The sequence below is a fragment of the Vigna unguiculata genome, chromosome 8 (genome assembly GCF_004118075.2).
Source record: "Vigna unguiculata cultivar IT97K-499-35 chromosome 8, ASM411807v1, whole genome shotgun sequence".
Classification (NCBI taxonomy): domain Eukaryota; kingdom Viridiplantae; phylum Streptophyta; class Magnoliopsida; order Fabales; family Fabaceae; genus Vigna; species Vigna unguiculata.
The window spans coordinates 2,812,125-2,837,309 of record NC_040286.1 but is presented as its reverse complement, the minus strand read 5'-3'; the positions used below and the strand labels follow the sequence as shown (position 1 = coordinate 2,837,309).

General features: G+C 30.8%; 5 protein-coding genes and 1 non-coding gene across 7 annotated transcripts; 4 read left to right on the top strand and 2 right to left on the bottom strand.

Moving 5' to 3' along the window:
• Positions 1 to 675: 675 nt before the first annotated feature.
• LOC114195291 (F-box protein At3g12350-like) lies at positions 676 to 3,010 on the top strand. The gene is made up of 2 exons (XM_028085710.1): positions 676 to 1,696; positions 2,393 to 3,010. Exons 1-2 carry the CDS (start codon positions 890 to 892, stop codon positions 2,891 to 2,893), a joined length of 1,308 nt encoding a protein of 435 aa, XP_027941511.1. The 5' UTR covers positions 676 to 889; the 3' UTR covers positions 2,894 to 3,010.
• Positions 3,011 to 3,648: 638 nt separating this feature from the next.
• On the bottom strand, positions 3,649 to 5,454 carry LOC114193372 (LIM domain-containing protein WLIM1-like). Its single transcript, XM_028083139.1, has 5 exons — positions 5,072 to 5,454; positions 4,513 to 4,609; positions 4,382 to 4,422; positions 4,204 to 4,293; positions 3,649 to 4,127 (listed from the first exon to the last, which is right to left on the bottom strand). Exons 1-5 carry the CDS (start codon positions 5,204 to 5,206, stop codon positions 3,900 to 3,902), a joined length of 591 nt encoding a protein of 196 aa, XP_027938940.1. The 5' UTR covers positions 5,207 to 5,454; the 3' UTR covers positions 3,649 to 3,899.
• Positions 5,455 to 6,607: 1,153 nt separating this feature from the next.
• On the top strand, positions 6,608 to 6,679 carry TRNAP-UGG. Its single transcript has one exon. It is a non-coding gene; the product is annotated as a tRNA-Pro (tRNA).
• Positions 6,680 to 11,598: 4,919 nt separating this feature from the next.
• LOC114195202 lies at positions 11,599 to 13,031 on the top strand. The gene has a single exon (XM_028085594.1). It carries the CDS (start codon positions 11,874 to 11,876, stop codon positions 12,756 to 12,758), a length of 885 nt encoding a protein of 294 aa, XP_027941395.1. The 5' UTR covers positions 11,599 to 11,873; the 3' UTR covers positions 12,759 to 13,031.
• A 3,297-nt stretch (positions 13,032 to 16,328) lies between these two features.
• On the bottom strand, positions 16,329 to 19,088 carry LOC114193457 (A-kinase anchor protein 17B). The gene is made up of 4 exons (XM_028083267.1): positions 18,418 to 19,088; positions 17,137 to 17,296; positions 16,769 to 16,909; positions 16,329 to 16,640 (listed from the first exon to the last, which is right to left on the bottom strand). Exons 1-4 carry the CDS (start codon positions 19,020 to 19,022, stop codon positions 16,635 to 16,637), a joined length of 912 nt encoding a protein of 303 aa, XP_027939068.1. The 5' UTR covers positions 19,023 to 19,088; the 3' UTR covers positions 16,329 to 16,634.
• A 2,311-nt stretch (positions 19,089 to 21,399) lies between these two features.
• LOC114193821 lies at positions 21,400 to 23,918 on the top strand. Of its 2 annotated transcripts, XR_003606306.1 has the most exons (5): positions 21,400 to 21,584; positions 22,443 to 22,548; positions 22,823 to 22,880; positions 23,194 to 23,264; positions 23,624 to 23,918. XR_003606306.1 is itself a non-coding variant. In XM_028083764.1 (4 exons), the coding sequence occupies exons 1-3, from the start codon at positions 21,475 to 21,477 to the stop codon at positions 22,835 to 22,837; spliced, it is 231 nt and encodes a 76-aa protein (XP_027939565.1). In that variant the 5' UTR covers positions 21,400 to 21,474; the 3' UTR covers positions 22,838 to 22,880; positions 23,624 to 23,918. The 2 variants fall into 2 exon arrangements, 1 of the variants encoding a protein (XP_027939565.1); XM_028083764.1 differs by lacking the exon at positions 23,194 to 23,264.
• The last annotated feature ends 1,267 nt before the right edge of the window (positions 23,919 to 25,185 follow it).

The window sequence follows — 25,185 nt, the reverse complement described above, 5'->3', positions numbered from 1 at the left end:
TTATATCACTTTTATGATTTTTAAAATTATGTAAACTAAAATAACTAAACTATATATTTATAACTATATATAATTTGTTTTATGTCTACGTATATTTTCATTTTTATCTTTAAATAATTTTTTTTAAGTTAAAATAATTATTTTACGTATTTTACTGTTTAGTAATCTTTTATTTAAATTTCAACAGTTTTTACTATTTAAATCTAACCATTTTTTAATTAAAAAATTACCTAAAAAATAAATAAAAATTATCTATATAAAATTATAAAAACATTTATATTTAATTTTAAAATAATAATAATAATAAATTTACTTTATTTTATTATCATACAAAAAATAAACACATATGCGTGTTTTTTTTCACTAATACTATTATATAAGAAGAGATTTTTTGGTATACACATTTTATTTCCAATTTCACGATCAAAATAATTATTTTACCTTTGAAATAATTTTTTTTTTTAAATTTAGTTATTTTTTTATCTGACATTTCTTTTACCGAAATATTATTTGTAAAAAAAATATCCATAAACAGGAAAATTGTAAAAACAATAAAAATAATTTTATTATTTTCTTTTATCATCAAAACAAGAACACACACATACACTGTTTTCGCTAATTAAAAACAAAAAAAACAAAAAATTATGAAGAGAGGATGAAACGCAGGGTTGTCGTTTTACTAGATGCGTGACGCTTGTAGTTGTCGTTTTACTGGTACTCAACACATTGGCCAGGCAGGGTTTCTTAACGAACCACAGTAATGGAGGAGGAAGGAATGATTCCATAGCGTTAAAGAATCTACCAAACTCCATAGCTCATATATCTCTCCACCACGTCACTCTTCTTCTTCTTCAACTCGATTTTATTTACTTCCAAGAAAAACAAGAAGATGGTGAATCAGGAAAACGACGACGTTTCGTCTTCCTTCACCGATTTTCCGGTGGACATCCAGGTCTGCATCCTCTCTTTCCTCGCCCCATCGGAAATCGCCACCCTGGCCTGCACGTCCAAGCAATTGGGTTCTCTCTGTGCCCGTGACTCCAAGCTGTGGTTCAGCATGTGCCAGCGCAGGTGGGGTTCCAAGACCACCATCACACAATGGGGCAAAGCCAAGGGCACAATCTCCTACAAGCACCTCTACCATACCCTTCACCACTGGGAGAATCTCCTTGGTTTTTGGCGCCGAAGCGGATCTGAAACCCCTTTGTTGCTATTCTTCGAATGGGGTCCCTCGTTTATCTCCGCGTCTAGGGTTTCCCCTTCCGAATCCCTCGCCTATGGAGTCACCAAAACGCCTTTCCTCTGGATGAGTCTCTCGGAAGATGGGGACGTGGTTACATTTCTCGATCCTGATGGAAAGCCCGGGGTGGAACGCGGGATTCAGAGCGAATTGGTTGCTGTGGAGGTTAGTTTAATGGGAAAAACGCACTTTGTTGTGGAGGAAAAGCAGTTTAGGGGTTCTATCAGTGATGATTGCGGAGATGAGGTTGTGGAGAGTGGATCGCCGCCGGAGAAACTGATGGCGGAGATTTACCAGCATTTCGCGAATCCGCGGAGTCCTGGCGGGGACCGGTCCCGGAGACAGCGCCGCAGGGAGAAGGAGAGGCTCGCTAGGCGGAAGTGGGAGTCTCAACATTTTGTCAAGATCGTGAATTGCTCGCCCACGCCGGAGAGACCCTTGCAGGGCATCTGGAAGGTGGTTCTTTGCGATCTCAATTGTCAATTTATCCATTGTTGTTGTCATTGGGTATCTCAATTGTCAATTCGTTCATTGTTGTTGTCATTGGGTATCGTATCATTCATCCGCGATTTGATAATTGGTATTCATGTCATGGTTTTTTGAGTCATATGGTAATATGCTGAATGTTGAGGTGAGGAACAGATATAGTCATGATCTGGTCATGATCAAGATGTCGAAATTGTAATTTTGGGCGGGTTTGGAGCTCTCTAAGACCGGCTACATTTGCCGCATTGTCAGGGTTTGGAGCTCTCTAAGACTGGCTACATTTGTCCGCATTGTCAAGGATTGTCGTGAAAACACAACTTCAATTTAAAAATTTAAAAATTTGAAAATTTGATTGTTGTAGTTGGAAATTGGGGAGTAGATAGAACGTTGAGAGATTGGTCAATTTGATTTTGTGGTCTCTCAATTAGACAACGTTGACAAGTGTGGGTTTAGATTGGATGATCTTGTACATCTATTATTGAGTTCATTTCAATATAGAATAGCTTCAGTTCATGTATGTCGCTTGCATCTTGAGTGACCCGTGGATTCTAAAATTTTCAGACTTTCGTTTAGATCGATGATGATTATGAAGATGAGTGAGTGACAGTAGAGATTTTCATGTAGATTGATGATGGATCATTGGATCTTTTAATGTGGTTGTTGCAGGGAATTTGTGGCGACAGGAGTCTGGCATTTTACCTGGTTGCATATGATGATATTGGAGGCATTTCCTGCCGTCGGATCGGGGATCATCCAGAACGAATTTTGGGATATGGCCCAGTTTTCTGGACGTCAAATGCTACATTTTTGGAATCTCCATTTCCTCTCGAGGAAGAATCATTGTACGCTAGTCGGGTTCATCTTAGACCACTCCAACCTGTCAATGAAAGTGAGTTCTCTTTGTCAGATGATGAAGTGGTGAACGGAATTCAGGATATCCGGGTCTCAGAAAATGTAGTAAATAGGATTCTTCACATAAGCTCAAGTTATGATTTAGTTGTTCCAAACCTTTCCGGGACAATAAATCCAAGTGCTGAGGGAAGGATTTGGCAGTACCAGAACGGTACTTTTGGATTTGGATTCCTCTCAGATAATTTGGTTATAGACATGAAACACATTGTACATAATGGTTGTATTGTGGATACTGTAAAGGCTTCTCCTCATTGATTTCCTCTCCTGCACTTTCTCTGTTCATATAGATACATCATGAAGTCAGATGTCACTTAAACTTTGTGGCATATTGTATGGTTAGCTTTGAAATAATAACAATTCTTCTAGACTGTATCCTCCTGACTTGCTTCCCCTCCCTCTCTCGTCTCGTGTTGATATTCATTGGCTAATTTCTTCTTTTTTGCTATGATGTAGACAGAAAGTTCTAGCAATAGCTATTTAATTGCAAGAACATGCCACTCCATCACTTTTGTAGTTAGAACTCAAAAATATTGTTAGGAATCTGCTAGTGAACTAAAGCCTTTTTACTGGCTTTGTTTGGATATTTAGGGATAAGTGAAATGAAATAAAATAAAATTATCATATCGTTGTCTTGATATTTAATAGTAGGATATCCTTCAATTAAGGGAGAAGAAACATAGGAAGTATTGAATGTGATGGGATATTATGGATTTCACGATGCTTTCATTCCATCATATTAACAAATTCCTATTGATTCTATTCTTCTCCATTTCATCTTTCCTCATCAGTTTAAACAAATCCTGAGGTTATTTCATTACGTTTATTTGCTCAAATATTTTTATCTAAACTACTGAAATTCATTTGGTTGTTTTCCATTTCTTTGGTTTCAGTTATATTGAAAGAATGTGGTTTTTCTCGAGAATTCCTCATTGTTCCATTGAGATGGAATGATAGTTGATTGCATTTCTGTGCAATAATTGGGCAGTGTAGATGGATATTGGAAAACCAAATTTGAGTATAGTAACATATGTATATTCAATATCAATTGGAAGTGCATGAGAGTTTCAAAAAGTGCAGTAACATGTACTTCTGAATCACATTCTGAATCAAACGCTCACAACAACCAAAAACATATGATAAAGATCCGCACACTTCAACTAACGAAACTGCAAGCAATGGTAAAAGATGAGAGACGCAGAAACATATGGTGCACAAATATGGAACTTGAAAAAACAAAGTTCTGGGATTCAAGAATCTTTCATCATGCCTCCGCAGCAACTTCTTCACCATTGATTTTCCCATTATTTTCACTCTTCTCATGATCACCTTCGAGTTGGCTTAAATTTCCCTTCTCCTTGATCAATTGGATATGATGGTGTTTGCAGTAGAGTTTTCCCTCGTGTGCTATGTAATTGGAAGGACTGATAACACACCCTCCATGGCAGCATTTGAAACAACTCTTATGGTAAGGTGTTCCATTCACAGTAACCTACATCATCAAAAATATTCATTCCATAAGCAGAACAACTAGTTCTAAACTCTTAGACATTATAGTTGATTGTTACCTTCTCAGTGGGATACACTGTTTTCTGACAACCAGCACATTTATCCCTTGTTCCACCAAACATACTTGACACTTTGGCTGCTCCAGGTTTCTAATAAAAACATATAAAAGTTACACAAATGCTTAAAAAAACTTATTTCTATTGTGCAATGTAAGTACCTAGACTTAAGATTTATTACCTCCTCCAAATTTTTCTCTGGCTTCGCAACTTTTGGTGTCCCTAGTTAACCAAAAGGACGTGGGGTTGAGTAAATAAGAAGAAAAACACAGTGAGACATTAAGTAATTAGATTCTTGGTATCCCTTGTTACCTTCAAAGCTTTTGTCAAGGCTCCCGGTTCTTTTGAACAGTTGATCAAAGTGTGGTCTGCAGTAAAGAACTCCCTCAAAAGAGTTGTAGTTGCTAAGCTGCATATACGTTAATCGGTTAGTGTTAGTGTCCCAACCAAGATCACGACGAAATCGGTTATTTACGGTTAACAAACTTCCTTTCGTGAAAACTGCAATAATGTGTAATGAGGCCTTAATACACCAAAAGAGAAAAGGTTCCTATATTATTTGTCAGTCTTCTAAAACAATAGTATCATGCAATCCTGGGAAGTTTTGAGGCAAAGGAATACAATATTCCTGAGAGGAAAGTGCTTAGTAAAAAGGAAAGGCTAAGATTGAATGCACAATTACATTTACATCAGATCCAAAACCAGAAGCCTGAACTAGACTCTGTATGTTTGGTAACACGTTGGTGATCATCAACAAACAAAGATCTGGAAAGCAACTATGAGTTGTTTTGTTTTAGTGTTGCTTTGAAAACAAACATGCACTATATAATCAAAGAAAATTGCGACTAGGGGCAGAGAGAGAGAGAGAGACCTTGAGGGTTCCTTTGCAGTGGTGGCATCTGAAGCAAGCTTTGTGGAACACTCGGTTATCTGCAGTTAACTTATCAACCAGATAAACAGTTTTGTCACAAGCCATACACTTCTGGGTTGTTCCTGCAAATGCCATTATATCTTTATCTTCTCACCTCACAGACACAAGCTATGATCTCTGTGGGTGTGTTATCAGTCTTGGTTTCACACCAAGAGAAGAACAGAAGAATGAAGATCGGAGAGGAGACAAGGAAAAAAAAAGGTAAGAAGCAAGCAGAAAATTGCGGAGAATAAAGCAAACTTCCAAACAATTATAATGTCAGTGACAATCATTTTGATCAAATTTCAAGCACCTAACCACACTTTTCTCTCGTATATTTTAATGTTCCAACACTGTCTTCAACTGTGAATATAAATGCGTAAAAACTAAGAAAAACATTTAAGTCTAACATGTACGTGACATGATTGTACACTCAACTGTTTACTAATAACTGTGATTTTTGTTTGTTACCAAAATCTTATGCATCATTTCTGTAATTGTTGTTAACATGATTAACAAATTTAGCCGACGCACTTTGGCACATGGACATTCACTTGATGTAAGAGAAAGAAAGCTGCACAGCATGAGCCTACCAGCAAGAATTCATTGGCCCTTTTGCTTCAAAGTCCTCCAAACCACTTTCCAATCTGTTACCAATAATTTTAAATTATCCACCAACATCCTTTTAATATTCCTCTCTCATATTTTCTGATACAAAATATTAAATAAAAATCATATTTTTAATGACAGAAAGTGTTGTTATTGTTCCTCAAATCATAAATACCAAGTAAGGTCTCTGATTAAGTCCTAAACAAGTGCATTAACTGGTTACTAGTTATCAAAACAGGTCTTCCAAAATACTGAAAATCCAAGTGGGTATTCACTGAAAATCAAAAAACTCACTGAATATTCTGAATTCGTATTTGATTAGAAAGGCACTTTGTAATTGTGGGGACCCATGGTTTCAAAGTTGGAGCTGCCAGCACCTTATGATTCAACATCCAGCTGGCTTGCTTCTTGAAACGAACTTTTCAGGAACAGTAAGACATAATTTCTTGAGTTACAAGGTTTGATGACGTTTGATTTGTGTGTGTCAATGTATGATGGACCAAACGAAGGAAGCAGCTTTTGCAATTCAACCCTAAGGTGATTGATTGCATAGGCACCAAGATAGATAAGTGATGTTAATCTCTTTAAATATTTTGGTGGGGGAAAGTGTTGATTTTTGTATATTTTATTTACATGAATGAAGAAGCATTGAGATGTGAGAAAATGTGCCACACCTTGAAGATATTTGCATAAAGGTTCCATGATGGGTTGTGTACAAGTGTAGGTGGTGTGGTTATTGAGATCTACCCTCCCACTCCAATTATGGTGACACCTTGTATTAATCTGTTATTGCCCCCACTTCAAAAACAAACTTCACTTTGCAATCTCTCTTAAAAAAGTACATTCATTATACGTTATTAAAATCTTAATAAAGCGATTGACATGGAAGGGCATTTGGTCTAGTGGTATGATTCTCGCTTTGGGTGCGAGAGGTCCCGAGTTCGATTCTCGGAATGCCCCCAATGTTTTTGGATATTGCTACTTGGTTTTATAATGTTTAGTGAAAGTGATTTTTTATTGTTATTTATTACTTCGTTGAATGAAATTAATGCTATGCAATTAAATAGGTTAGGTAGAATAATGGCTCTTTTTGTTTATTCTGTTCTTCACTTTCTTTGTTTCTAGAAGACTTTTCTCTTCTCAGTTTAAGAAAACCAAGAAAGCAGGAACAATGAAAAGTTTGATTATAGTTTATGATTTGAAAGAAATATTAATGATTTTTCTTTAATGTTTAGGTTGTGTGGTTTGTGAAACCATTAGAATATGATTATATTTAACAATCATATTTTTTACTACTGAATTTTGATAATTTTTATTTATAAGACAAAGTGTTATTTTTTAATATGAGATATTAATTTTTAAATAGTTTTAGAATATTGAAAATAAAAAAATAAAAAATCACTTAAAAATTAACATGTCATAGTTATAAAAAAAGGTTGTCAAAAATTTAGTAATAAAAACATATTATATTCTTTCTAGTTTTTAAAAAAATATATATTTAACTAATTATTGAGATTCTCTCATGTTTTTAAAACATGACATTTAATTATCTTATATTTTTTACAATATAGGATACTCACTTATTAATTTAATATTATGTTCGTATTTTAAAATTTAAATCACTTTATTAAAATGATAAAGAGAGTGCACTTTTATTTAAAATATAGAGAAAATATGAATATAATGTTATTAAAAGAAGAAAAGATTAAAATTTATTTTAAAAGTAGAATGTTTAATATTGCATCAAAAGAGGTAATTATAATTTTCCAATATAATAATCAATCTTATTTCCATCTATATATACATAACCAACCATGGAACAGAAATCCACAAACATAATTTTCCATAACCCAAAAGTCAATTTTATCATGATTCAACATCTCATTTTGTATGAAACATATGGTTCACACAACTAATAGCTTATTAAGAAACAAAACAATGAACTTAGAACCAAAGATGTCACATGAACATGAATTTCAAAGGAGAGAGAGGAGAAAATGTATGTCAAAAATTTCAAAACATAGCCAATACTTCAATTTCTTAAAATTCGAGTGTGTTGATGGAGACATGTTTTTTATTAAATTTTTTATATAAATAGGTCTTTGGAAAAATTATCTATTTATGTATAAGTTTTTGTTTTTATTAAATGCAAAAGGAAAATTGAGCAGATAATTTTTTTAAGACTTCATTTACAAAGAAAATTTAATTAGTCTTAGTGAAAGTATTAATCTTTCATAACCTAATTGAAATATTTATTGATTTGTTTTAAAAATTAATTTTATTAAGATTAGTAAAATTTATTATTCGTTGTGTATATCATATGTTATTTACTATTACACACTAAATATGTATAATAAAAAAGTTATTGAAAATTCTACATTAACTTTAAATAAGCATATTTACCATATATATATATATATATATATATATATATATATATATATATATATATATATATATAAACTAGAAAAAAAATGTTAAATTAAGCACTAGCATTTGTTTAGTCTCCAAATGGAAAACGAGAAACACTCGAATCAATGTTCTTTAGAAGAATGAGAAAGCCACCTGTATGTTATCGTGCCTTCATATATTAATTTAAAACCTGAAGTACGTTAACTTTTTTAATATTAAAATATATTTATTTATATATTTAAGAAAAGAAAACTTGATTAAGATTTATTTTAATTGCTCTTAAAAATCGTTAAAATAATTTTAAAATATAACGTTTACCATTTCAAATACACGTCGAATTTTATAATATTGGCACTTATCTAATTTTCTCCCTGTACAATTGGAGGTTTTAATATTTTGTCAACGATTTTGTTTTGTGAAGACTGATTATCAAGATCTGATTATATTGAGAATAGAAAAAAATCACTATGTCAAATAAAACGGCTATCCTATTTTGTTTTCCAACAAATTACTGCTTGGTTATGTCTATTTAAATATATTCGCATTTTTTTTTCTAATTTTTAACTTGAAAAAAAATAAAATACACACTTTTGTTCCATTATGAGATTGTATGTGCTAACCTATAATACGTATTTACCGGTATATATAGCGTCATTATCCTTTTAAATTGAAAAACCTGAAATATATATTTTCCATCTTTATTAAAAAAATCTTAGAAGTAACACACAAACAAAATTATGAAGAAAATTATATGCATAATTTATTTTTCTAAATAAAATATATTAAACAAACCTCTTAAATGTAAAAGTGTTAAATATATTTTTGGTCTCTCAAGATTCATTGAATTTGGAATTAGTTTTTCTTCAAAAAATTTGACCAATTTAGTCATTCATTTTTAAAATGCGTGAATTTAATCTTTTAACGTTTATTTGACATTTCAAGTGCATTTCATGATAGTATTTGAATTGTTTAGACTATTTGACACATTTCCGCTTCAATGTTAAATCAAATATTATTATAAAATACATTTAAAATGTCAAATAAACTTAACAAAATTCGGTAAAAATGACTAAATTGACGTATTTCTAAAGATGAATGACTAATTTGGTATAAAGTTTAGAAAAATGACTAATTTCAAAATTTACTGAAACTTGAGGAACAAAAACATATTTAACCGAGTATAAAAACATTCGCTTTATATTAAAACCTTGTTTCATAATATTATGAATTTCAAAATATTTTGTATAGATACAATAAATGAAAACAAGTATGATAAATAAATACAGAAGAGTTGGAGATGATGTGCATAAAATCTTACCATACTTCTTCCATCCAAACCACAAACATTATCCCCAACATATTCTGATAAGCAATTAAACACTTTGTTATAGAAGTTGACGTATAATTTATCTTTTCATTTCTAACATTATTTCTTTTATTCCTTTAATTTCTTCTTTATATAATTTATTTATCCTAATCTTCTTACATGAACATAATGTTAATTAGTGGCAAACTATGCTGGTTCAAATTTCATTATTCATAAATTGCAGACACAAAATCTTAGTGTATATCGTAGAATATTTTAATTATAGAGAAGATCTGAAGCAATCTATTCCTCAATTCATTGACTCCGATATAATTAATATATAATGACAGTTTGTCTTGGAATTGTACAGTTACAACTACATATACATTTGCCTACAATTTTCAGTAAACCTAAAACCTAATAATAATAAAGATAATCAATTCAATATATATAATCACATGACATGTACGTCATGCCTGTTATCACTATAATAAATAAAATAAGGGCACAAATTTTCCTTCAAAAATAAATTAGGGTCATGAGACTTAACTAAGATGTCATGATTAAAAAAATAAAATAAAGTAAAAATATTGTTCTTTTAAATGGAATAGTATTTTATCACATTATAAGTAATACAATGACTAAAAAGTAGTAGAATAAAAATTATGATACCAATATATTAAAGCTTCATATACAATAAATATTACAAAAATTTTAATGGATAAAATAATATAAATAAAACGACTTGTTATTATTTATCATTATCATCTATATAATAAAAAGGTAAGAAACAAAAAGAAATTTCATCGTAAGCAAAATAATAATAAAATCTTAAACATATAAAAGAAAATTTTAAAAATATTTAAAGATTAAAGAGAGTAAAGATGGGTTTTTATTAAGTATTATTTAATTGTTTTACAAAATTAGTGAAAAAAAAAATACTCACTAGACACTACCAAGAAATCAAACAATTTTTCAATCACAAAACAAATAAAAATTTACTTAAATGACATACCTAATATAATCTTAAAATGCCTTTTGTAATTATTATCCGTTTATTTTCCACGACATTAGCCTTATTGGTCAAGAGTTGCTATATCATTTTATTGCTTATAACTCATTTTGACCCATTCATCTTTGTTTTGGATATAAATCATTACATAAACTTAATCATTTTTCTTTGTACAGAAAGCTTAATCATTTTCTAGAATATCATTAAATCTCAATCTACCTGAACGTATCAATTTGGTACATTTATTACACAGCCTGAAATTGATAAAACTATCTTAAATCTTATATGAAAAGCTAAACATAAATGGAGTTACAATTTATTATTTAAGAACACAATTTTAGATTTTCAGTTTGATTACCAATGTTCTATTTTACATTATACAATTTTATTTTAGTAAATTTAAGGGTTTTAAATATGTTTTTAGTACCTTAACTTTTAGTGAATTTTAGAATTAGTCCATTTCAAAATTTTAGACCAATTTAATCCTTCATATTTCGAAATACGTGAATTTAGTTCTTTTAATCAATTTTTGTTAAGTTTATTTGACATTTCAAGCGCGTTTCATAATAGTATTTGATTTAACATTAAAGCAAAAATATGTCAAATAGTGTAAACAACTCAAATACAATTATGAAATGTGTATGAAACATCAAATAAACCTAACAAAATTTGATTAAAATGACTAAATCCTCATATTTCGAAAAATGAATAACTAAATTGTTTCAAAGTTTTGAAATAGACTAATTTTAAAAACCACTTAAAGTTAAAAGATAAAAACATATTTAACCCTAAATTTAAATCCAAACATCACAAAACTAATTCCTCACAAAATGGCAACATATATAATATAAGATATATACAATTTCAAACACAATCAATGTATGAGAAACAAAATATTCTTGAATTGACAAAAGACCACGCACCCTCCATGTTGTAAGTTGACAACTACATTTAGTGTCATTATTAACTAATTTCTGGCTTTTGTATTCAAACTTTGTTCCTTCTAGAATCAGTTATCAATAGATATATAAAATATTGGCAAAAATATCAGAACTTGTTTCACCAAACAAAAGACTAATTCCATACCCTTCTCCCCAAGAAAATTATCACCTTGACAACTATAAAATTTATACAAGTCTTACCTCACTTTCTACGCCACTTTACTCTATCTTTTCCCATAAATCCTTCTGAAAGACCAAACAAAAAAATTTTCGTTTCTTCCCCTTAGTCAAAATCATTAATGTCCCTGTAGAAGCTTCGATCATTGTAAAAGTTTGAAGCTTTTGTTTTATCTATGAGTTGACTCTGACACATGCTTTGGTTCAGTCATCTCTATCTTTCTGTGTTTAAACCCATTATCTAAGCAACTTCAAAGAACTCATCAAACCAAACCAAACCTTGTTTTCTCCTAACACCAAATTTTCATGCATACGCTGAGCCCTTTTGTTTGTGGCACTTTCCATAACGAATACGATGATGATGATTCGTGTCTTGCAAGTCCTCTCTCTAGCCCCAGAAAATATAAGAGAAAAGATAGCAAAAACAACCCTTATTCTAGTCGTGGTCTTGACAAGTTTTCTGAGCTTTTGGCTGATCTTGATGAGAAGAGGCAGAAGATTTATTCACAGACGAACCCTCATGACATCTCTTTCGTTCGCTTTGTGTATTCCAACACCGATGATATTGTTCCTGTGGTGGTCAAGGTCAAGAAAAACAACAAGGATCACAAACACCAGAGCCAAGAACTCAAAGGGGTGAGATCAAGAACAACAACGTTGACTCAAACCTCCGAGTCAATGGTAACTGATACTGAAGAAAGAAATAATCAACCGAAGATAGAAAAAAATCAAGGAAAGAACTTTTCTTGGGATATGGGGAAGCCTTCTTTCTATTTGCCAGTGGTTATGGTGTTGATTTTGTTGCTGTTGGTTGTGTTTGGAAGATCTGCTACAACTGTTTATACGTGTGTTTTGTGGTATGTGATTTCCACTGTGAAGAGTGGTTCACCATCATCAAACACAAGGAGTTCAACGAAGAAGAAGAAGGATGGTGTTGGAGAATTGAGTGAAAAGAAGAATAATGTGATGAACAATGAAAGGGTGAAGAAGAAGGAGTATGTGAGAGGGTGGAGTGAGAAGAAGATGGTGGTGAATGAAGGGATTAAGAAGAAAGATTATGTGAGAGGGTGGAGTGAAAAAAAGATGGTAACTGGTTGTTTACTTTCTCCAAAAAGTGGTGCTGATTCTGAGGCTTTGAAGAACAAGGTTCAACAAGCACACATTCACATAAGCAAAGCTGGTGAAGAATGAATGAAGATTATTATCTGTTAATTTTTTGTGTTTTGTTTTCCATTGTTGAACTGGGAATAGAGGTTCTTTTGTGTAGTGTGAATACATGTTGCCAGGTTTTCGTTAGAAAAACTTGTTGAAAATTCAATTGTTCTGGTTACATGTTGTGAGTGTAAATTATGGTAGAAATTATGGATTAGGGTTGTTGACAATCTAAGCAATGTGTGTTTGCACATGGTTTTTGGTTCTTGAAATTTGAAAATCAAGGGATGAGAAATGGTCAAAATTGCAGTAGATCTATTCTGTACATTTTGGATCAGCATAAACATTATTCAAACCAAAATAATCTATTTAGATCATTTTTTTCAAAAAAAAAAAAAGGTACAAGAGAAAAGGAAATAAATTTTGACTTAATATAATTTTAATTTATATAAAATGAATGAATTTTGATTTTAGTTTTAAAATAAAAAAATTATTTAGAAATACAACTTTTTAGGACATTTCTAGTAAATTCATCAGAGAGATTTAACTTTTAGTCTAGATCTTTAATATGTTTGTAAATATTTTGTGTGGAGAATGCTCACCGGTATCCGAAACTGGTTAAAGAATAACAATTCATAATGATTTTATTATTTTTTATATTAAAAGTTAAAATAATTAAGTCTATTAATTAAAATAATATAAATATTTATAATAAATCTTGTAAAGAAAAAATTGTCTCTTGAAAATTTTAAGTAATTTCCATACAAACTAAGTATTTTAAAATTTTTAAGATCTCTGCTAAGAGGTTAGATAATTAATTTTTTATATTACTAAATTTATGTATTTATGATTAATAATTTAGGATATTGAAATATTGTTTGTTTTATTAATTTGGAAGATTTTGTTAAATTAACATAAATGTTGCAAAAGGTTAATAAGTTAAAGAAAAATTTCAATGAAGTCTCAAATTGATATTTTAATTTTTTTTTTTTACTCTTAAGATGTCTAACACTATTTTTGTGAGTTTTTATATTAATTTAAACTTCTTTATGTTTAATTACATTTTAATTTTTAGTAACATTAAAATATAATTATTTTATTATTTAATTATTTTTTAACTTTTATGTGTGAATACTAAATAAAATATTAAACGCAATTATACACAATTAATTTTGAACTTTTAATAATGAATTTTTATAAAATTTAATATATATTAATTATCTTTATATCCTTAGGACATTAGTTAACAAGATCTATATTTGTGTACCTTTTTCAACACATTTTTCTTATCAATGACCAACACATTTTTCTATCGGTGACTATATTTATTTGGAGACATGTTTTTCTTACCCGTGACTAACACATTTTTCTATTATAAACCATATTTATTGAGAGACATATTTATTTTCATTTGAATCGGTCATCTACACAATTATTCACTATGATAAATTTGGATTAAAAAAAATTGTTTCAAAATTTGTTTTTGAATGCACTTTCTTTTATGAAATTATGTTTCAAAACTCAACTATTGTTTTCAAATTTTGTGTTTGATATGAAAAGTTTTGAGTGAGTTAGAAACCTAGCTCCCTCCCAACCTTGCAATTGTATTCACTACATGAATATCTGTTTTTCTTTTTTTTTTCAACAGTGCGTCTTTGCCTCACTAGGACACAACTGGGTGTTGTTCCCGAGTGGATATATTTTTCTTCAAAATCTCACTTTTAAGTAATACGAAAAAGAAAATTACTATAGAAATGAGAAATAAATTCAAAACTCAATAATAATTTTATAGATGCATATTGAAATAAAGGTATTACCCCTAACCGTATCTCAATATGCATCGGAACTCAATATGCATAGGGACTAACTAGACCAAATACATTTAAATTTAGGACATAGTTAACTCCATCAAATTTTGATCGAGATCTTAAACTGAATTTTGATCAGGGCTGACACAACTGAATATGACCAAATTTTGGTCACGGCCGACTCAACCAAATACGACCATTTTTTTTTGGGTCGACTCAGCCAAATACAGTCAAATTTGGGCCATAGTTAACTCGGCCAAATGTTGATTATAGTTGACTCGACGAAATTCGGCCGGGCCGACTTGGCTAAATACGGCCAAATTTTGCTTGCAATTGGCTTGATCGAAACTGTCAAATCTCGTTCAGGATCGACTCGGCCGAATATTGTCAAATTTGGATAAAGACCGACTCAACTGAATTCGGCCAAATTTTGGTTGGATCCAAATAAGTTGAATGTGACAAAATTTTAGTTGTGGCCGACTTGGCCGAATATAATCAAATTTCGTCCGGAGTCGACTCGGCCAAATATAGCCAACTTTGGTTCAGGGTTGATTGGGCCAAATTTCGACCAGGACCGAATTGACTGAAATTTGGCCAAATATGGCCAAATTTCATACAAGACCGACCCCACTGAATACGACCAAATTTCGTACAAGACCGACTCCACCGAATACAACCAAATTTTAGCCGTTCCAACTCGTCCGAATATGGCTAAATTTGGACTAGTCCATCTCACCCTCCAGCCTAACTCAACTAAAAATTTAAATTGAAAATTTGGATTGAATTTTTATCCATATTTGAAAATATGAATTTAGAGAATGAATATCTAATTTATAAAATATGTAAAATGTAGATCATATTAAAATTCAGATCCAATAAAATAAATTTTAAATAGACTGAATTTTTAATAAAATGATCTTAAATGAATTGAATAAGAATAAAAGTGAATTGGATAAAAAAAATTGATTTTTTTTATCCACCCTGACGGGTAATTACGTATTAACAAGTTTTTCCTTGTAAAAACCAAATATACGTCGAACGGATTAGAGTCAATGAGCATAATTGTCCAATCTTATGAATTACACCTACCGAAATATTAGTAGTGTGAAGTTGAATTTCACCTAGGGAAATTATTATGGATAATATTTGAGATGCAAAGTTTTCTTTGTGAACTTTGTTTAGCAAATTTGTATCTATTGAGTAGAATTCTTAAAAAAAATAATAACATCTTTGATAAGATTACACTTTAAAAAAAAAAAGAGTATTGCATATTTGTGTATTGTAAATTATACACGTATTAGTTTCAAATATTCAGTAAAATTTTCCATCAGTCTTTTAGTTTTTATATATTAAATTAACACTTTGATATCTTTTATAGACTAGGAATGTGTCCGATTATTACCATTAAATAATGAAAAATATTTATATGAATTATAGTATTGTTAGGTTAACCTGTCTTGTTTGTGATTTTTTTTAACTATGACAATAGCAACAATATTTCTGTATTGAAATTTTTAAATTTTTTATGTATTTCAATTTATAAAGTTGTATGAATCAGTCCATGTATACATCGAATATCCATATTGAATTACGTGAAGATTTAATTATGTTCAAATTTAAAGTAAGAATATTGTTGATGTTACATTTAATCTGGTTAAGTCGCCAATCCTTACCTAACATTCTTCTTGAATCTGAAAACATCCACCATTTGTTGTTAGTCTTAATCCACGTTCTTGGAATTGAAACTTAGAAAACTAACTCTTGATTTCTAACAAAACAATAACTTAATACAAATTTATGATTAAAAATAACTTCTGGAAATCAGTTTCACTCATCTTGAAAGTGCCGAAACCTTGCCAATTTTTTGAAGGGGCAAAGTATTGATGTAAACACATCTCCACTACACCAACCGTAAGTAGCAGTGTTTTAATGACTCAGTATAATTCAGAACAAAGAATTCTAAAGTCAGAACAACAAATTGGTGACCAAAGATAAACCCCATTATCCCACGTCATAAGCTTGAATTTGACCCCAAAAATAAATTGTGTGCAGTCCAAAATTAAAGTGCTGTGAATTTGTACCTAAAAATTAATAAGCCTTTCAGTCCTCATTCCTGCATTAAGTGACGGGGTTTCTAGTCAATATTTGCAGACATTACAAAGGTTCAAAATAGTGAGCCAAAAGCCAAGATTTAAATAAAACAGAAAAAACTTGGAACAATAAGAGATATCAAAATCTAACCTTGAATCTCCTTGCTCGCACATTTTCTGGCTTTGTGGACACCGTGCTATTCTTCTTCTCTTCCCTTTCATTCCTTGAATTCCGAAAAAAATCATCTTTCTCCCAACTAACCTCGTAATCAGCCTTCAATCGTGATCCTTCCTGATCATAACCGAGACATCACTTATCAGGTTTTAACATGTTCAAACTCTCAATTTCTGTCAGCTTACAATTTAATCCTATGTCCTTTGATCATGGAAACAACTTACACACATATAAGTACTTATTTACTGCTAAAGTTTACCTCAAGTTCTGAAATTTTACTATAACATTTCAGACACCATGGTTGTGCAAGATTTCGAAAAACAACTCAGATACTAAGCGAATACCTTTTGCATAGAGCGACCACACAGAACTCTCATTGCATCATTGCAGTCTTTATATTTGTCAAACTGCACCACAATCTTGCAGTAAAGGCCTGAAACTAGGTCTCCACTGCCTTCATTTTCATCCTTACCAAATTCATTATCCTCAGCAACATTAAGATTCCTATTCAAGAAATAGAACAAGTAAGCACAATCCGATAACTGAAAGGAGTGCAATTGCAACAATTGGATAAAATGTGTTTTTGGTTACTAACTATTTAGTTCACCAAAACTGAATTTAGTTCTTACATTTTTAAAATGCTGATCTTGTCTTCCGTGTGATAGATTTTGTCCCTTGTCAAGTCAAAATGTAGTACACGATCAAGGACAAAATCCATCACATTAGAGAGAAACATGGAGAACAAAACCACTGATTTTAAAATGTATATACTAAAATCAATGTTGATCAAATAGATCAAAACACACATTTTACTCCCAAGTTGGTTGCACAAGAATAAACCACCAATTTCAGTCAACCAAATTTTATCCTCTCTCGTAATAGCTTCTGAAAAACTGTTGATTTTGATGAACTAGTCCGAAATCATAGAAGAAAATGAGAAAAAAAAATTATATAAATTTTTCTAGAACCTAAAATTATCTTATTTGCAAGTTAACTTTTGTTAAAAATCATGTTATCATTATTCTGAACTTAATTATCACACATTCCTATCATCATCTATCTCGTGAACTTATTGTGGGTTTTGATATATGAAGTTTAAAGCATATTTGAATAAGAAGGAGGTTCATTAATATACTTTTTATAGCATGTATAATTTATTATGTACCAAGAAAACTTTTACAAATACAGATTCAATCTTAATTTGTGGAATAACTTATTTAACTTTCTTCTGCTATTTGTCTTTAAAAAACTTTACTCAACCATACACTATATCATACACAAACTAATTTTTTTTATTTATTTTCTAACAAGGGGTTTCAAAGAAAAAATAAATAAAAATCAAACATATATGGTATAAATAATCTCTCAAGTATCGAATGTCCATAAATTGATATTTTTTTACGACACCAATGATTAAAACCGTGAAGAACATAGTATTCCCAACATTGTGATGCAAAATATTTTTGAGAAATACCTAACATGATTTCTAACACATAGAGGATTACTCATACACAGTTCTGGGGTAATAATTTGAAGATGAAATTGATGCTTCATTCTGAGCAAAATATATGAGTGAGATGAAAAACGATACTAAATCATTGAGCGAAATTACATAACAAACGAACCTTATTTTGCCGAATGTAGAAAAGATGGTGTGAGTAACAAGCATGGAGGGTTTAGACGAAACCCTGGGTTCAGCGAACCACCGCGACGGCACGCCTCTCAGAACAACGGTATCAGGCTCTCGCCGACTCCGAGACGCTGAATGCTCCTCCCAATCCTTCTTCATTCTGTCAAAATCGTCGGAAACGGGAACAGTAACGGCGAGTTTGAACTTGACGCCTTCGAGGTTGAGTTCGATCGCGTTCAGATTTTCCACGAGGCGGTTGCGCCACTCGACAAAGCGGGTCTCCTTTGGTAAGGAGGAGAGGTCCCACACGCGGAGCGTTCCGGCGGCGACGGGGTCGTCGCGCTTGCGCTTCTTGAGGTTCTTGTTGCGCGTGAGGTGGAGGTCCTCCTCGGGGAGCGTGAGGGAGAGGGAGGTGTGGAGGAACTCGATGAGGGCGCGTCTGGTTTTCCATTCGTCGATTGGGTGGGATAGCGTGAGGGGCGTGGAAGGGTATATGACGAGGTTGAGCTTCACGCGCGGGACCAGACGGAGACCGTTCTCAATCTCCAACGTCTTCAACGCTTCTTCTTCTTCTTCTTCTTTCCTCTTCTCTTCACTCATTTTCCTTCCTTTGCTATTCACAGTGAAACGCGGTCGTTTTCTTCTTTCTTACCAAGGTCAACAATTTCTACTTCCTCATCTCGGCCATTGATTCCCTTTTATTATTTCTGCTTCCTTTGATCATCAAATTGCATTTTTTTCAATTTTAATTCTTATTTTCAGAATATTCATAATACCGATAAAATTATCAAACTTGATTATTTATAAATGTGGATTTAATTTTGTTTTATAACTATTTAATTTAACTTAATTTAATTAATGGGGATACAAACTCAACGCAGAATGAACACCTGTACTATCAAAGCTTGCCCTCTTTGCTTAGAAATTAAATCATAACATCAAAATTAATTAATATTGCACTCTTACTTTTTATACATTCACAAGTCATTACATTCTCAATTGTCATAATTACAATACTCCATACATATGTTATCATTATTCTAAATTTAATTATCATCACTCATCCTGTGAACTTAATGAGTATTGTGGGTTTTGATTTATGAAGTCTAAAGCACTTTTGAATAAGAAGAATGCTAATTAATCCACTTTTTAGCATGTATACTTGATTATTTATGATGGATAATCACTTATAAGCTGCACAACTTATCTGTATAATAGATTATGTGATAAAAAAAGTTAAATATATTTTTTGTTTCTCAAAGTTTCGGTCAAATTTAGAATTAGTCATTTTTTAAAATTTTGACCAATTTAATCTTTCATCTTTTAAAGTGCTTGAATTTTGTTATTTTAACCAAATTTTGTTAAGTTTATCTGATGTTTCAAGCGCATTTCATGATAGTATTTGAATTGTTTACACCATTTGACATATTTTCACTTCAATATTAACTCAAATATTATTATAAAATGTGTTTTCAGTATCAAATAAACTTAATAAATTTAGTAAGAATAACTAAATCTACGTGTTTTTAAAGATTATAGACTAAATTGATATAAAATTTCGAAGAGAGACTAATTTCAAAATTCACTGAAACTTAAAGAAAAAAAAACATATTTAACCCTCTAAAAAGTTATTAGAATGACTCTTTCGTAGGCATAATATTTAATTATGTGGTTTATAATAGACTATGTGTCTGTTTACTTAAAAATAACATATAAATTACGTTAACATTCTCTCGTATTAAACATTTTTAATCGTTATAACATTCCTCCCAAAAATCATATAATATTTACAAACACTTTTCTTATAAATTTACTTTTTGCACTATGGTCAACAGTTTTGAAACAAACATTACTAAAATAAGTTAATTATTGTCGTATATTTTGAAAACTATTTTAAAATCATGGTACTAAATGATGTTGGAGGGTAAGAAAATTGTAGAAAAATAAGGTTACAAATATACAAAATCAAAACAAATATTTAAAAGAGTTAAATAAATGATAACTTAATGTTTTGTTTTAATTAGTTTTTACCTTTACGAACAATAAATGAAAGACAGAAAACCTTAAAACAGGAACTCTCTTTCTATTTTAGTGAATATATATATATACTATTATTTTGTTGTCCAAATCAAGTAATAATTATTGTCCTTTATTAACTTAATTATTATTTTATTATTTGTTATAAATATTTATTGGTTAGGCTTTTTATTAATTTATAAGTTTCATTTCTCTTTTATATAACTATTATATTTATAATAATATATAAAGAGGATTTTTTTTAATATTTTAAAATTTTAATTTTTTCTTTTAAAATATAAGTATTTATTAAATTTTTAAAAATTATTCATTATTTTTATAAACTTTTTATAAAATCATTTATTTTTGTTTAGTTTTTTATTTATTTATCGACTATTATTCTTTTATTTTATTTATATATTATATTTTATTTTTAATAAGTATAATTTTATTTTATATATTAATTTAATATAATATTATAAAATACGTTTATGTTTACGCGAGTCTAATCATGTTAATCTTTATGTTAAAATATAATGTATATTCTATACTGATTATGAGATAGAATATGCAATTTTTATTTTACTACACCATCCTTATTTTACAAATTAATCAATTATGTAAAATAATTATATCTTTTTTAATCATTATCAATACTAAATTTTTTAATCAAATATAAACATTATTCTGTTATAATAAATTTTATAAAAAAAAAAAAGATTCATATCTTTATGTTATGACGTATTTTACAAAAGCACGCATATACGTTTATGTGTTGTAATAAAATAACAAAAAGAGCGTGAGCCTTTTTAAATTAAATATAACTTTAAACCAATTAATCACAAATAACTGATAAAAAAACTGAAAAAAAATTGAAAAATATATAAAAGATAAGTGATTTTAAATTTCAATTTGAAATAATGAAACAATATAAAATAGTTTGTATTTTGCCGGAATTTAAATCACATTGAAATTGTAAGCGAAGTTGAAGCCTTGATAACAGAGAGAGAAAAAGAAAGAAGAGAGAAAAAAAAAAATGGGTCTTTGCTTTGGTTGCTTCGGCGCAGACAAGCGCATGAGCAAGGAAGAAGAAAGGTTAGCCTCTGAAGAAGCGCGTGCAAAAGCTGCTGAAGCGGCACAGAAAAGGTTTTACCTTTTTCCATTTCTCAACATCCCTCTTTCTTTAACCCTGTTTCATCTATATTCTGTAATCTTTTAACTGAACCTTTCAATTTCTGGAAAAGGAAAAAGGGTTTTTATTTGTACACCACATGGTATGTTAGACCCTTAATCATTGTACTTTTCTTGATTAAATATGTATCTGCTTTTGATTTCGCTTTTGCTTTATACCTTGCTAATCACACTTTTTGGTGTTTTATTTTATGCCTTCAGATCATTAGTAAACCCCAATTTGAAATATATAAAGGGGAATTTTGGTGAGAGTAATTCTAGGGATATACTATCGGTCATACACTCCTATTTTTCAAGATCACAGAATCACGTGGATCAAGCGCCTTATTTAATTAACTTCTATAATGAATTCGTAGTTTTCTATAAAAGAGTATTCTATAGTGTTAAAGAATGTGTTATTAGCGTTTCTGTTGTTGTATAGTACTGTGGCCTTAATTTTGTTCATATAGCTCACTGCTTCTTCTTATCCTTGAATGCTATACATTACTATGTAATGCGTTCATATAGAGGCATTATACCAATATCACAATTGTCTGGGAAAATTTAATGTCAATGTGTCTGGGGATTGTTTATTCGTATCACTGTTAAGTACTACTACTACTAAACTTTCTGAATATTTTGGAAGTCAATAGAAAATGTATGCAAGGCTTACTGCAGTTAACAAATAGATGATGAATTATAGTCTACTTTTAGAGGTGGGGTGAAGCATGATTAATCAACAAAAGACATTATAATGTTGTTATAATGCTCTTTTATAGATTGCATAAGTAAAGTAACTGCTGACCAATTTGTGCATGTTAATTGGAATTGCAGACAAGAGCAATTTGAGAAATCTGCAGCAGGACGAGCTGCACGTGCACAGCAACAGGCAATGGCAAAGCAATCTGCAAACCCCAACAAAGGCGAACCCGTTCTAAAGGTTTGGTGATTCAAGATATCACTTATTTTCTTGATAATAGATAGTTTGATACCGCCATTAATCTGCTTAAGTGTTATCATATAAATCTGGAGATAGGTTCGGTACTCCTATTATGAGTTTGTTGAATTAGTTTTTAATTTCTTTAAAAACGTCATTACCCTTTAATATACTGCTTTCTTGCCTGTGCTTTTTGACTAACAACCTTGAAATAAGTTTGTAGAATACTCATCTTTTTATATCTCAAATCTTTTGGTTCTTCCATTTGTGCATGCAGTGGCAGATGGGTTGAGGTTAGACACTTTGTGGAATCAACTTTTTTTAGGTGTTGTAAGGTGAATGATCCATCTGATGAATTCTTCTTTGCTCTTTTATTTGGTTATGAAAGTAGTTTAGTTTTTAAGTTCTATAAAGGTATAACAACAGATTTTATTTGAAGATAATTAGCATTAACATCTATATGAAAATGCATAGAAAAGTAGGCTTAGCATAAACGATAAAACTGAGTTTAGGCATATTTTGGACTAAATCAATTTGGGAAATGGTGGGGTTGTAGCCTATTGTAAACGATAAAACTGTTTTCAGTCTCTTTTCTTGGCTGTAAACAATATTTTGATAAACAGAAATTTAATGTCTACTGTAATGCAGTTCACTGTCCGAAATGTATATCAAGGTGAAAAAGGATTGAGTAGGATATACACCTCAATAAAATATTAATGGTAATATTTTTTATTTTTCTGGAACATTCTGTTCAAGAGCATTGCGTATGTAGTAATAATACATGAGAAAAGTAAACGTATAGCGACTAGAGATGTATTATTTTTATATAGGTTCTGAAATAAATTTCGAAAGTATTTTGAAGGACCAAAAATTTAGACTAGTTTCATTTGGCTCTTCTCAGTCAATATACATTCCAGTTTTTTTTTTTTTTTTGAGTAAACATATATAGAGATCTGCCATTGAACCACTTGTAATATATTTTGTAACATATATTGTGTTAAAGTAGAGACCACTATCAAGTACCTTTTTACTTATCAGAATGTAAATGTCTCATTAGTCTTTGTTTCTTGTGTTACAGTATTGATGACAGATCCAATCAAAATTCTACCCTCTGCATGTTTCACTTGTACGGAAGATGTAAAGATGTTTACAGCAATAATTGTATCTTAGGTGTAATTTGTTGTTATCCAGACCAAGAAAAACAGTGAGTGTAAATTTGTAAAGAAATCATGGTGATTGGAAACTGGATAAGTTGAGATGGCAGTTTGATTTTCTTCCCCTCTATTGTATCAAATTCAGCAACTCAATTTGCTATAACGGATTAGAGAAGTGTGGCCCTTGAAATATTATCTCCAACGTGTATTTTTCGCTAAGATTATCAGTAGAACAAATATATTTGCTTCTACTCTACTATCCGTCTTTGGTTACAACTACTAATATTAACAATCTAAGTGTAATTTTATATACGAGCTAGGAGAAAACGAGTTGAATACTTGGTCGGTTATCTGAGAATGTTTTGAAGAGTAAGCAATTATTTCTTAGATTTTATTCTTTGAAGTCAAGTTCTACTTGTCTAACATAACAAAGTAATATCGTATAAAATCATAGAATAGAATGTTACTTAATCCAATCAATTCTTATCATATAGACTATAAACAGTGAGTATTATTTTTCTAAAGTGAGGAATGTATTATACAAATAAGAATGGAGAATTATACCTATCAACTAAAACTTAAGAACTCAATCAGCAGCCAAACTACACGTTAGTGAACTTCGCGTGTGTACATTCTGCTTGAAATTATGCTATAAATTTTTTATCACTTGGGAACCAAACTTCTGTCCTAAACACATCCTGTCAAATATGAAGGACATTGCTTTGGAGCATAACGAAATAAATATATAAAGGAAAATGATATTTCAACAAAAGTATTTGACAATGGTGACGTGATAGCGGTTTTTTTAAATTTTTATTACCAAAACGTAAGTTAGCACGTGCGGCGGAAAGAAAGGAAACTGAAATTAAAATGTAAGTTAGAGAGAGAAAGTGAAGAAGAGAGAAAGGGGGAAAGTGAGGGTGCGAGGGTGCGAAGTGAGAAACCATATCGAGAGAGAGAGGAAGCAAGGTCGCCGGAGTTTCTAATTTACTAAAAGTGAGATTTTAGAAAGAGAGAGGATGGGAGAAAGCGAGAAACCGACAAAGAGAGAAACAGGAAAGCGAGAAAGATAGAGAGAAAGAGGGATAAAGCGAGAACGGGAATGAGAGAGTGAGAGGAGTGAAACATTGGAGATTAGTGGTGGAAAATAGCAGTCATTGCCGCCATTTGGGTGGGTTACCGGAGACAGGTCGTAGAGGAAGTCGTCGACGACAACGAATTCGTCTTCCCGAGCGTACAATTAATATTGTGTTAGGACATTTGTTAAAAGAAAAAGGATATCGGGAGTTAATCGAATTAGTCAATTGTCATTTATGTGAATGTTAGGCAGTGCATGAATGATGGATAAAGGAATTTGTAAATTACTGAATTCATGAATGAATGATCCAAATAGCATATGTAAATGAACTTTACTGAAGTCTGCACTGAACAAACTAAACTTTGCATATAACTCCCCACTTAGTTATGCGTCACTCCCCACTTATTT